This window comes from Marmota monax, unplaced genomic scaffold, assembly GCF_021218885.2.
Source record: "Marmota monax isolate L192 unplaced genomic scaffold, Marmota_monax_Labrador192_F-V1.1 WCK01_AAM20220418_F8-fsc00252, whole genome shotgun sequence".
Classification (NCBI taxonomy): domain Eukaryota; kingdom Metazoa; phylum Chordata; class Mammalia; order Rodentia; family Sciuridae; genus Marmota; species Marmota monax.
In genome coordinates, this window is record NW_026692478.1 from 449,159 (window position 1) to 463,154 (window position 13,996).

Genomic DNA, 13,996 nt, shown 5'->3' on the forward strand with positions numbered 1-13,996 from the left:
TTATCAGATGTTACCTTGAACTTTTATTTCTGAAAAAAGGAAGATATGTAGTAAATTACCATGGTACCTTACCTGTTAAGATTATTGGGGTAGGGTAATGAGCTTGAAAACTTCACTGCTCCATTCAAATCTTCACAAACAACAATATCCATCTCACTCTTCTGCCGGACTTTTGAGTGCCTGCAAGTATGCCACTATCATTTCCCTCAAGTCACTCAGTGGCCTCAAGAGCCATTTAACATTTGTAACATCACTTTACAACTATACAGATGACTTGTACCTCCAGATGGATATTTAATCTTTTGGAAAAATGGTTGGTATCCTGGTAGGTTGGTTTCTTCATTTAAGAATGGTTAGTAGTAGGGTAGGGGAGGTGTAGCTCAGTGGTAGAGCATGTACTCAGCATGCATGTGCAAGACCCTATTTCAATACGCAGCACCACATTATAAGAATGGTCAGTACTACCTGAGCGAGTTTTTAAAGGACAGCCTCTAGTGGTCATTCACCATCTTGTGCCCTGAGTTCTACAAACAGCAGAACTCTCATTCTTGGCTCTTGCTTTTCATTTTCTCTACTTTCCATTCCACCCAATGTAAGTTCTCATGTTTGATACAGGATAAAATTAGGACTTCCAAATCAAGATTACCAAATGCAGGTCACATTTACATGAGATGTGCAATACATGCACACACATATATACTTCCCTTTAAATGTGTATTGCTAAATATTTTTTTCTATGGAGAAATGAACTTTTACATTTCCCAATCTATGGAACCTCTTAGGATATCTGAAGTAGTATTTGAAGGAAAGAAATTTAAAACCAACTGGCTTCAATCCTTCATGGTAACAAGAATACCTTATATTTCAACTTTAAAGATAACTATGTAGTTTGCCATTGTTTCCTTAGTTGCTCAAGTGGTGATATCATTTTTAGTCCAACACTTAGTGATAAGGAGATGAAGATGAAGTGATCTGTCTGAGGTCACACAACTAGAATGGCAGAATTAGGGTCTGAAAATTACTGGTGTAATTTATACTCTGCCTAAATATAAAAATACATCTTTTACTGAAACTCCTGAGAAATTCAAATTAAAAATGCTATTGTCCTGAACAATTCAGTGAACTGGCCTATCAGGAGCATGCATGAGATCCAGAATAGTTGGTGTCTGGCAGAGTCTTGGAGTTTCCACATCTGGCAGAAACTATGATAGGTAGGAATCAGAGGCCCTCTCACTTTCTAATTGAAGTAGGATGGTCCTCCTACAGAAAACTGTCTATCAATAGAAAATTACAAAAAAACACACTAAATGGAAAATTATGTTTTAGGCAGATCCTAAAATATATTTCAAAATTGCTCCTGTTCTGAAATTACTAAGGCCACCTGGCCTTCCAGTACTGATGAGGGTAGTTCTAGGAAGAAGATTCTGTAGACAATAGATTTAACTATGAAGATGCTGAGCCATTAGAGATATATTTTCAAAAACATTTGTTCCTGGACTGGGGATGTGGCTCAAGTGGTAGCGCACTCGCCTAACATGCGTGAGGCACTGGGTTCGATTCTCAGCACCACATAAATGTAAAATAAAGATATTATGTCCACCTAAAAAACTAAAAAATAAATATAAAAAAAATTTTTCCTGCAGTTCTAATGGACTCTAACTCATCTTGTTATAAATAATGGAAAAGTTCAACATCTATATTGAAGAAATGCAATAATCCCTTGATTAATTAAAATCACTATAGATACACAAATAATTTCAAACTTTTTTCATGATGGTTACAGTTAAAATGTGACTACAGTTATGAAATTCTCTAATATTCCAGAATCTATGCAGCTAAAAAAAAAGTCTTCTCCATAAGTCACCACAGGAGGGCATATTTTACCACTTTGCCAGACTCCTCCAGTGAAGGGACTTCATCTCTGTCCTCTTTACATTACCAGTGTCTGGGATACAAATACAGAATTGACTTGGGTTGCCATAACAAAAAACCTCTCTTCTAGAACTCATTTCAGAGGTTACACTTTATTCTCATCAATAAACATTCTCATGATGTAAACACTTGTCCTTTGAAAAGTTAATGTCTTTACTGTTTCCAAAAAGATATTTAGAAAGATGACAACAGCCAATGGCAATGATGTGGAGAAAGAGGCAGCTTTGTGTATTCCTGGCGGAAGTAAGTATTTAAATAACCTTTTTGGCAAGCAGTGTAATACACATCAAAGCCTTTAAAACGTGCATACTCTTTGATCTGTTAATTCCATTCCTACGAATTTATCCTAGAGAAATAACTATGAATGTGCAAGGATTTACATACAAGGATGTTATTCTTGGTTTTATTTTAAGAAGTAAAAATTATAAACCACCCAAGCTTCCAACAACAGAGCATAAGTTAAATAAACTACAATGCAGCCAGACACTCAATGGAACACCAAACGGACATTCAAACAACATGGAAAAATATAAAGTAGGTTCAATATTAGTTTGAAAAGCAAGGTATATCAGAGTATGTATAATAACCTATTTTTTAAAATTATAAAACACATGCACACACTGAAAATATACAAATGTTCATAGTGGTTATTCCCAGACTGTCTGATTATAGTTGTTTATTTTTAAAAATTTTATCTGTATCTTCTAAAATTACAAAAATAAAACAAAATTTATCTGAAGTAATCAAACTGGGCAGACTATTTAGGCTCAAGACAAGGATCTTTTTTATGCTGTAGATAAATTGGCTTTGAAGGAAACTTTTACAGAGTAAAATGCTTTAAAAGCACACAGAGAAAGTGTTCAAATTATGCCACCAGTGGTGCAAAAAAAGGGGGCAAATGCAAAATTGAACAAATAAATATCGGTCAATTTGGTTGAGAGGTTCTAAAAACATCCTCAGAAGTAAACAAAACCAAGTGGTATCAGGTGCCTGTGGGGAGGGGACCAGGTGGTTGGAGAAGGGTATGAGACGACTTTTGAGTACATACTCTTTCACACTTTTGAAGTTTGAACCATGCAAACTTATTACTGCTTAAAATAAACAAAAAAAAACTTGAAATAAAAACTTTTTGAGAAACAACAACATCATTTGAATTAGTGTGTGGCTTCCCAAGAAGTAATTTTCAGTGAAAGTTACTTGACTGGGGAGAATGTTAATTTTTAAATCATGTATTTTAGTAATGATTAAGCTTTTTTTCTTTTCCCTCCAGCACTTGAAGTTATTTTAACTGATAAGTAAAAAATAATTTATTAGATTCACATTTAAAGCCACTTTCTTATACTTTTTTAAAAAAATATTTATTTTTTAGATGTAGTTTGACTCAACATCTTTATTTTTATGTGGTTTTTGAGGATCGAACCCAGGGCCTCGCATGTGCTAGGCAAGCGCTCTACCGCTGAGCCACAACCTCAGTCTGACTTTCTTATACTTTTAAAACAAAAGTTTATATTCAGGCCAGGCATGGTGGTACACACCTTTAGTCTCATTTACTTGGGAGGCTCACACAGGGGAGCACTTGAGCCCAGGAGCTCAGAGTCAGTCTGGCAACATAGTGAGATTTGATCTCTTTAAAAGAAAAAAATAAAAATGTATATTAAGGTGCACTAAAATTTGTCAACACTAAATTTTCATGTAAATATTTCCTCACGTATAATGTGCAGGTATCCTTTATTTTTTACTAATGTACAGCATTTTAAGTACACACATTCACTTAACAGTGGACAAAGAGGCTGACTCGTTACTGCTGAACACAGAACAAGTAAGTAGCACTCACATAGTATTAAATTTTAAGAGGTTTCTTAACAACCACCCATTTTTCTAGATTTGTGGAGTTTGAAATGCCCACATGCTATATGTTAACGGGCTTTCCTCTCAGAAGATCAAGCACAGACCTCTCAGGCTCAGCTTTGGGGCAACCAGTGAATTGGGGACAAAGTGAAAGAGATGAACAGAGCCAGGGGTAACTCCATCTACTAGGCAGCCTTCTCTGCCCAGGCTCTCACTCACCACTGCACAGGCTGCCAATTAGGGAGGAAAGGCCGGAAGCCTGTGATGCACTCAAAGGCCAAGGTGCCAAAGCTCCAGTAGTCCACAGTTACCGTGTACTTCTGCTGCTCTAGCAGTTCCGGGGCCTGCAACAACACAAGATAAAGGCACACCTGAGCTGCCCTCTCTTCTTAGAAGTCACAGCAAAAGGTCCAAGTAGCTCATCTAATCATGTCCCCGCCCACGCAACCCCCATCTCTCTTGGCTCCATCCCAGAGGTTCTAGCACATCCACTCAAGGGTGAGGAGGTAACTACCTGAGGATGGTGGTCTAGCTGGTGGTACCTAAGGTTTTCCTGTAACTCACATACTCTCATTAAATGCTGAGAGAAGAGCTAAGGAGTCAGGGCCCTGAGGGGTTATATTTGGTAGATCAGAGTAAATCAATTATGCATTTCAATGTGCTTTAATTTCTCCCCTTTAAAAATGAGGGCTGTGCAGAAGAATTTCAAGGGATTATTGAAAAGCTAAGACAATGCAGGGCCCAGTCATGGATGCTCTGTAGAGATGCAAAGATACAATACATAAAACAAAGGAAAACAATACCAGGTTATGTATACCAAATAAACAATGCATGCATTAAATGCTGACTGAATCTCCTGAACCAAGTAACATGTGGCCACACAATGGAATGAGATATTTTCAATCAGGCAGGAAAAAGCCAGAAGCCTGACATCTGCCAAAGGTGAGAGAGTTAGGGTGATCCAGGAAGGCAACAAAGCCCAGGTGGGGCCAGAACTGGCCTCAGAAGGTTCATTGAATGAGCAGGAGACAGAGACATTACAGAAGGGACTTTCATGAGCAAGGGAGACAGAACTATGTACAATGTGGGTAGAAATGTGTTACAGTCAGGGAGTCCAAGCCAGGAGAATAAATTTGGGGATGGTCGGGTCAACCTCTGGTTCTGGTTATGAACAGATGTTTTAACTCACACAGGTGAACAACTGGTCACAGTTGTTAGGATCCCCCTAACTGCTGCTGAGCTGATGACGACTCCTGCAGGTACTCAACAGGACAAATATAAGTACACGTTCTATGGATACAAATGCCCGAATCACAGCTCCCCATGAGTCACCACTAAGAAACCTCTATTCCACTGAGCAGGTGATAAACGGAGAGAGTTCAGTAGTAGAATTGGTAGGACACGAAAGAAATATTAACACATGCAAAAAGAGAACAAATGGCTTCTTTCTTATTTAAAAAACAGGAAGATATTTAGGCTCCTCTAGCTTTCAACCTTTTTTATCTAATTATTCTCTACCACCTCACTGCTACCACCAGCTCTGAATGGGCCTGTGGAAATAGGCTTCTTACTGCTTGTCTCTCTTGTTCAGTGCAATCCATTCTCTACACCAAAATGAAAGTAGTCTTTTCAAAGCCTGCTCCTTTTCCAAGGTAAAGCTCTTTAATGTCATTCCAGAGGGTTTAGGATATAGTTTAAGACCCTTAACCAGCTAGCAGGCCCTCGATCTGTCGTCCCTCTCCCTCTCCCTCCCCAGCATCAACTTCAGACTCCCTCTTCCTTCTCTAGGTCTCAGTCATGCTCTTAGGTCTTCCAATGTGCTATTCCTTTGGCCCAAATCTCCCCTTCCTCCACCTTTGCCTTTAATCTCCAGCCCTTATCTACTCATCCTCTGGGGCCCAGACTAGGCTAGGTCCTATATACCCCCATGACATCCTACAGTTTTCCTCTGTAGGGCTCAATGAAATGTAACTCTTAGTTACCTGTGTATCAAGTTAACACCTACTTTCTTGCTAAATTTTAAGCTCCTGGAGAGCAGGGGAATGCTTATTTTCTTTCCCATTGCATCACCAGCTCTAAGCATAGCACCTGGCACACAGACTGCACTGGATCGATATTCTGGAATAAATGGAGTAATTCAGAACTTAGATCACATAAAATAAAGAAGGGTAAGGAAAATACTGAAGGACAGTGAGGTTACAGTTCTGTGTAAAGGCACACTGGCTCAGCCCTTCTGACATCAAAGAAGACTACATCCTTCTGGAGGGCATCTGATGGCAGAATATGCTAACTTGAGCAGATTATGGTTGTGAGCTCATGAGACAATTTCTATATATCTAGGAAACATCCATGAATCTGGCAGGACTTAGGTTCAGGCAGGTAAGGATGGAGAGGAGCCCTACAAACATGAGAGAAACTGATAAGCAAACATGTAAATCCCATTTCTTACCAGGTATTGCAGGGTCCCCACAAAGGAAGTACAAAGACTGCCCTGATCCAGTTCCTTGGCATATCCTAGGTCAATAATTTTGTGTATTAACTGAAAAAAAAATGGAGGAGAAATCTGAGGGTTATCAGAATGTGTTGTTCTTCTACAAAGATTCAGATAATTTGTCATTATAGCAGAGATTATTACAGAATTCCCAGAGAGTATTAAATCCTAGATTCCTAAAGCCAGATACATAGAAGAATGCACTGAATATGGTAGAGAAATCATTCAATGTAAAAATGCTAGGCATATATTCTCCCTCATTCTGCCACCAATCACAAAAAGGCCAAAATTAACTGGTCATGGACCAGCCCTCAAGATTGCTAAACCTGGACTTCTTAATGTCAGAGATCAGGCAAGCTCCTTCTCAGGAAATACTTTAGTTCTCAAATTTTAGAACTACCAGCAAGAATGAATATGCCCTGGAATGAAAGTGAATCCTGTCATAGGTATGGGGTCAGGTCTAGGATGCTGTCAGAGTTGTACCAGGAGGGATTAGTGAACTGGAGCTGAGCTGCTGTATTCCCTTCATCAGCCCAGTCAACAACAGCATCAAGTCCTGTATGGTGGTTACCACCATACCTAAGCAGAGCAGCCATTCAAGAGGGTCACAAGAATTCTGGGGGACTGCAGGCTGGACAAGGCTTGAGATGGCAAATGCCATTTCCAAGCATCTTTTCTCAGACACACTGATAACCAATTTACAGTTGGTTTCCATTTTAGTATTAAAATTTAAGGCTCTTAAAACAAATGGAAAACAATAAGTCTACTTCCAAGAAGTACTAGCCCCAAAGTTTGGGAATAGAGGTAGGACAACAAACAGTATTTTCCTTATCAGAATCCTGCAACTTGGGCAATTAACAATGTGAGCCATTTAAACTTGCCTCAATCTGCCAGTAAGAACTGTTTGCTGAATTTTGTTTCAAATAAAAAAGTATGGCCAGAGGATCAAAGTGTGACTCAAGGAAATGTGAATATAAACAAACCTACAAAACATGTTCCTTCTCTACCAGGCAGCTTCCCTGAGGCAGCCCCTGAGACTTCCTGAGTACAGGAAGGTCACTCACTCTTTGCTCTCCTTGCTGAAGAACGATGTTTTCTGGTTTTAGATCCCGATGAATGATTCTGTTTTCATGAAGGTATCTAAGCGCAGAAGCTGAGGGAGTGGAAAGGGGAGTGAGTTTTTATTAAGTTTAAGAAATGCTTTTCATTTCAGAATCTCCTATCCTATATAATGTTCCCCTGAAATGCACTCTATAACTTTTAGTGCACAAACTCACTGCGGCAGGAAGGGGCCTAGGACAGATGCTCCTCAGTGGGCTGAAGAGAAGCTCAATGGTAGAGCACTTGCCTAGCATGCACAAAGCCTTGGATTCAGTCCCCTGCACTATAAGAAAAAAAAAATTCTTTGTGTCTTCTAATTTGTATCATTGGTCTATGTGTCTATTTTGGTGTCAATACCATGCCATTTTTGTTACTATAGTTCTGCAGTATAGTTTATGGTCTGGGATTGTGATGCCTCCTACTTCATTCTTCTTGCTAAGAATTGCTTTGGCTAATCTGGGTATCTTATTTTTACAAATGAATTTTGTGATTGCTTTTTCTATTTCTGTGAAGAATGTCGTTGGGATTTTAATTGGAATTGCATTAAATCTGTATAACACTTTTAGTAGTATGGCCATTTTGACAATATTAATTCTGCCTTGCACCCATGAGGTCACCAATTATAGTTTAGAGCAGTGATTCTCAAACTGAATTACCTGGACCAGTATCACCTGAACTTAGAAATGCTAAATTCTCAGGCTTACTTCAGCATCACAAGTTCTCTAGTTGTACTGACACTGAAATAATCTAAGTGGAACTTCTCTGGTCTTGAGGTATGAAAATCTAAATTCTGCAGGGAGGGCAAAAAGGCCATTTGGGCAAAGAATACTATGGTCATTAAGACCTAGAGTCTAACGAGGCTGGAGCTGGCTTTAAGAAGATATTGGGAAGCCTGAGAGGAACAGAAAAGGAATGCCTTCAATACATTTCGAAAGTTCGGCAGGTATTTATAAACTGTGCCTAGTTCTCTAGAAGGTTCTGCAGGGGATAAAACAAAGGACACAGCTCCAAATCTAAGAATTTATGTGGAAATCGAGCCTATAGAAAACTGCCTATGAGGTCATTTGACACACACAGCTTCTGCTGTGAAGAAGAAATGGGATATTACACAAGGAGGGCCATGGCACAGAGCAACAGAGATCCATCCGTAACTTGGACTCCAAGAAGAAGTGATTTTTACCTGTAAGAGAGGTTTAATCAACTTTAATAGCTAACAAGAGACTAACTAGGGAAGAGAAAAATGGAATGAGTATTGGAAAGAGATAAAATTATCCCTATTTGAGATGATATGATAAATATGCATAGAAAACTCAAAAGACTAAAAAATGGAAAGAATTTAGTAAGAATCTAGTTGGCTGGAAACAAAACAAGTGTATACAAATCAATAGCTGTCCTCCGTATTAGCTTATCTAGTTGAAAAGGAGAAAAAAAAAATCTCTTTCACATTAGCAACAAAAACAAAAACATCATGAAGTGCAATTAGCAAAAAAGTAGTCTTATGTGAGGAAAACTACATGGTATAAAGATAAAAGCATAAATAACATTAAAAAGTTTTGAAAGTTTACGACAAAGATATTATAAACAAAGTCCAAATACTAGAAATAAAGTGAAAGTCAACAATCACGGAATGGCTGGACAAATTATGGTAGATCCACAGTACAACTGGCAACTCTTTTAAAGTAATTTAAGTTTATAGTTTCTGACTCAGAGGGATGTCAATGATGTACTGCCAAGTGAATGGTATGACCTGTTTTGTTTTTTTTTTTATGAGAGTAAAAAGCAAAAGCAACAGCAACATTAAGAGAAGTTTAAAAACAAGCCCTCTCTATGCCACCACACACATGCTTAAACACTCCCATGCCCATATAAGCACACACACAAAAACACACATAAACTCTCTTTGGGTCAGACTGAGAATGCAGCCGTGGAGAAGTAGGCAGCCTTGCAGGATAGGTGGCTGGTCCTGTCTATTTGCATCAGGAGGGAGCACTGTGCAGAGAGGAGAAAGCCTCCACAAAAACCAAGTGATCAGCATGCTCTGTGAGGACTTTCACCTGAACATTGCCTAAAAATGCACTTGAAAGGCAAAATGAGAGAGCTCAACAATGGAACTACATTTTATTAGGTGGGTTTTAGCTCAGGACATTAAGCCACACTGCAAAGTTGCTAATTATATACCCTTTTAAATCCAGTCTTTGAACATAGTTTTAACATTTCATACTTGTTCCTGATTTTCTTTTCTTTCATAAGGGACATAGTAACCTGACTGGATTAGGTACAATCACCATCCAAATGAAGTCAAAGTTGTGCTGCTTTCCATGTGCCTGAAGAATTCCACTCTATCTTGGTCTCAACCTTGTTTTCTTATTTTGGCAGTACCAGGGGCAGAACCCAGGGCCTCATGCATGCCAAGCAAGCACTCTACCATTGAGCTACATACTCAGCTCAAATGCATTAATTTCTAAAAGTCAAAACTTCTTACCAACACTTTCATTTTTATTTTGCTATTTTTATTAAAGAAGCAAAGTGAAGTATAATAAAACTCTAATAACCACACCCACAAAACCTTACAGTCAGAGATAGCACTACTATTAATCTTGAACTATCTGCCAGCAGGCACCAAGATCACACAATAACTTAAAATTTTACTGATGGATTCAATAAAATTTTGGTATGTGACAAGCTGTTGAAGAATATCAGGATATAATGTATGTAAAAGTGTGGGTTAGTTTATTCCAAAGCAGACTTATGTGAAACTTGAGACTCATGTAATTTGAGGAAGTACATATGCCAGACTAAGACAAAGGCCCTGAAGCCAGAAGTGTAACATTTTAAGGCAAATTACATGGGGTGGGAGCAGGTGAAGTGTTTCAAAAAGTCCCCGATGAGGAGAAAGAGTTCAGATGAGACAACATGTTATTCTCTACACTTCACTCATTAAGTGAAGAGGGATGGCAACTGAGTCCACTGATGACTATTAATAACTGTTTATTTTGATGCTTAAGCAACTGTACATAACAAACTTTAGTTCTCATTTCAGGGTGGTCATTTATTCTCAAATATTTCTGTTCACTTAACGAAGTCTAGAATTAAAGAATCTAACAGGTATAGTTATAGGTAGTTTCTTTACACATTTACACATTGTCTAACTGAAAACAGTAAAAATTCTGACAAGCAAGACATCTTAAATGGTTTCTCTTGCAGAACAGGTCTTCAAAGAGTTTAGTTTAGTCAGACAGAGTCACATTTCACAAAACAGCCTCTGAAGAACAGTGTCAGGAAATAAGTCAAAATTGTCTAAAGCCAAGAGAACCTTAGTTTAAACTGGATGAAAAATGCAATATTGAGATTTAAGAAAAACAGTGTTGCATCTGGAAGTTTATTAAAAAACAACAACAACTCTAAACTCCTGGCAATAGTGATAGTACACATTTATAAAAATTGGGAACTACATCACTCCAATGCATAAAAGCCAAGAGTTAATTTTTCATGTTCTAGTAGCAGAAACAAGTTATGAGAAGTGCTTGCTCTGTGTGAACTTTGATGTTATACCTCAGGGGCTGGGGATGTAGCTCTGTGGTACAGCACTTGCCTAGCATGTGTGAGGCTCTGGATCCATTCCCCAGCAACACACATACACACATACAACAATTGTTGACTAGACTACACTGTGGCATGTCCTAGAAAGGACACTGCAGAAAGAAGAGTCCCAGTTGAAGAATCTTCTACAAATAACAGCAGCTATTATCCTCATCAGGAATGGCATTCAGAGACTTACCCCAGTGCTCCCTTAGCTTATGAGGCAGACACAGACATACAACTGAAGAATGTGACTATCCTGTGATTCTTACTGATAAAACACAATTCTAAATCACAGCCTGTGTATTTTTTCTGGACAACAACCCAAGTTAGGGAATAGCTGGACTCACTAGACTTCAATGTAGAAAGGAGCTTTAGAAGGGTTGTGTCTATGAATCCCTACTTACCACACCACAAGTTTCAAGAGATAACTAAGCTCACTTCAGAATACCTGTTTAAAGTACATTCCACTGGGAAGAAATGGAAAGACAAATGGATCAAAATCTTGAGACAGAGATTAAAAGAAAAAAGTAAAGGTAGTCACCAAAATACAAGTTGCCACTGACTAAGAATGGCAATAGGATGCCCATGCACTCAATCAAAATTTATTTTGTCCCTAATATGTGCCAGCCAGTTTGTGTCCCTGGATTTTGCCAACAAAACAGAGTGGAAGGCCAACTGTGGACATATGGAGAAAGATTTAGTCTGGCTGGGTTTCCCAGCTAAAACAGGCTCTATGACTAATCAGCAAGGTAGCAAGGCAGCAACACCAAGTGCTGAGGAAAGTGTAAAATCATTTCCTCAGTCCTTCAACAAGTACTTGTAGTGTCGTTAGGAACAAGGGAAGAGGAATCCTGTGAAAGAATCACTGTGTGTGCAGTATCAGGTCTAAACCTCTGCCCACAAAGACAAAAAGGCTGAGGGCCCTTGGGGAGGTATACAAACAGAAGCCTAATAAGGGGCAGCATGCACAAAAGTCAGCAGGAGGATAAAAAGTGGATTTTGAGAGTCAAGTATATGGTAGGCTGGCTCTAGAGGGTGGGGAAAATGCTAGATTAAGAAGATTAGCCATTAGCTAATAGTATAATGAAATGTCTTTTCAGAGGCATGATAGATTAGCAAAATGTGGATAAGGAAGCCAGTAAGAGGTCATGACAGTGATTTACTGTGACACTGAATTAGTGGAGGCAGTAGTAACAGGGAAAATGGAATATACAACACAGGCAGGTTAAATGGACTGAAGAATTTTTAAATGGGAGGGTATGGAGCAAGAGTAGGGACAGATTCTAAGAAGAGCAAGATTAAAAATTGACACTCATGTTGGGAAACTGACAGAAAGATGGGTCTAGTGACACAACAAAGTGGAAGCTGGGAAAGGCTCTGGTTTAAGGAAGAAGTCTAGGACTTCAATTTGGAATCAACTCTAAGAGAAATTCTTGTAGATATGGATATGGACTGAGGATAGAAATCAGATTTTAGAAAAGAAATGGTTAATAAAGATGACCCAAGAACAGCCTGGCAAACAGAATACTAGAAAGCAATGGGCCACTGATCCATGTGGGGAAGGATGAATGGGATGAAGCAGGAATGAGGAGAAAGTAGGAAGACAAAGCTCCTGGCAAAAGATCATGCAGATGAGTCTGTGGCAAGCTGTCAGGCTGGGACAGCTGAGGGCAACTCAAGGACAGTCTGGGAAAATCATTCTGCAGATCAGCTACCTAAGCAGTGAAATGAAATAGCTGGGGTGTAATGGACCTTAGAGGTCACTTAGAGGCTCAAACCCCTCATTTAAAATTGAGGACCCTCAGACCCAGAAAGTCACCAGCCTTGCCCAAGGTTAAAGAGCTGGTAAAGCAGAGAAACTCAGGACTGAGAGCCAGCTGTCTTCTCTTTTGTAATTATATTATATTTATTTATTAATCTGGTTATTTTTGCTTTTCGACACACTTTCTATAGAAATGATCTGGGATCAAATAAACATGTTTTGTTATAATCAACAGTAGAGTCAGACTGATGCATTCACTAGAACAAGCAAGAAAATTCACAGGTAGGAAAACACTAAACAGAGCACTCAGTTTTCTGATTCCTAATGGAGTTCTCTTCCCTCAAGCCATGTGTTCTCCCTGGAACCCTCTCTGCTCTTTACTATTGAAATACTGGATGCCATCTAGGAGCAGCTGCCAACAGAAGTGGAGATGGTGATGCAGGGAACAAAGCACAAATAATGTGGGGTGGGATTCCTGAAGACTCGGAGAACAAGATGGTTAGTGTCATAATTTGGATCTGGAACGTCCCCCAAAGATCCATGTGTTAAAGGCTTGGTCTCCAGCCTTTAGCACTATCAGGAGGTGGTGGAACCTTTAAGAAGTGGGGATGAGTGACAGGTCTTCCAGTCACTGGGGGTGTGCTTTTGAAGGGGATAGTGGGACTCCAGACCCTTTTGTCTTCTTCTTTCTCTTTTGCATCCTGGTTGTGAGGTGAGCAGCTTTTTCTAATCTCATGCTCCCCACCATGATGTGCCCCACTTGCCCAAAACAATGGGGCCAAACAAACATGATCTGAACACCTGCAAAACTGAGACAAAATGAATCTTTTCATAAGTTGATTACCTCAGGTATTCATTACAGTAATAGAAAGCTGACTAATATATTCAGTCACCACAGCAAGTCAGCCACCTAGAGAATCAAGGAGACCAATCCTAACGTAAGAACCAAAAAGGCCATGACAATCCACAAAGGGGTCCAGACTGCCCAGCTGGCCTCAGCATGGGCAGGATCCCCCTAACCCCTGGTACAAGGGAGTGCTTGCTGTCTGACCCTCTGTTTTGACTGCTCATCAGTTTCTTCCTCCACTGGCAGAAGGAAACACAGTCCAATGTTTTCCAAAGGATAATGAGCAAGATGTTAATTTACAGTCCACTTGCATATAACTTCCTTGATCTATTTTAGGATCAAGTTGTGTGGAAGGCCAAATAATTTCTGGCTGCTCCACACCTGCCCCCGCATCTCTTGCCAGTGTAAGGGCAATGGTTAGCAAGCTTGCCCT

At 39.4% G+C, this 13,996-nt stretch overlaps 1 protein-coding gene across 7 annotated transcripts in view; it reads right to left on the minus strand.

Moving 5' to 3' along the window:
* Ikbkb (inhibitor of nuclear factor kappa B kinase subunit beta) overlaps positions 1–13,996 on the minus strand; it is a 48,981-nt gene that overhangs the window by 16,870 nt on the left and 18,115 nt on the right. For 6 of the 7 annotated variants that reach the window (XM_046443094.2, XM_058578901.1, XM_046443090.2 and 3 more), the window contains exons 6-9: positions 7,336–7,424; positions 6,230–6,319; positions 4,000–4,124; positions 73–180 (exon numbers count right to left, since the gene is read on the minus strand). In XM_046443094.2, the coding sequence (XP_046299050.1) occupies positions 73–180; positions 4,000–4,124; positions 6,230–6,319; positions 7,336–7,424 (412 nt within the window). The remainder of the gene's footprint in view (positions 1–72; positions 181–3,999; positions 4,125–6,229; positions 6,320–7,335; positions 7,425–13,996) is intronic. The other variant, XM_058578900.1, reaches the window with a different exon arrangement.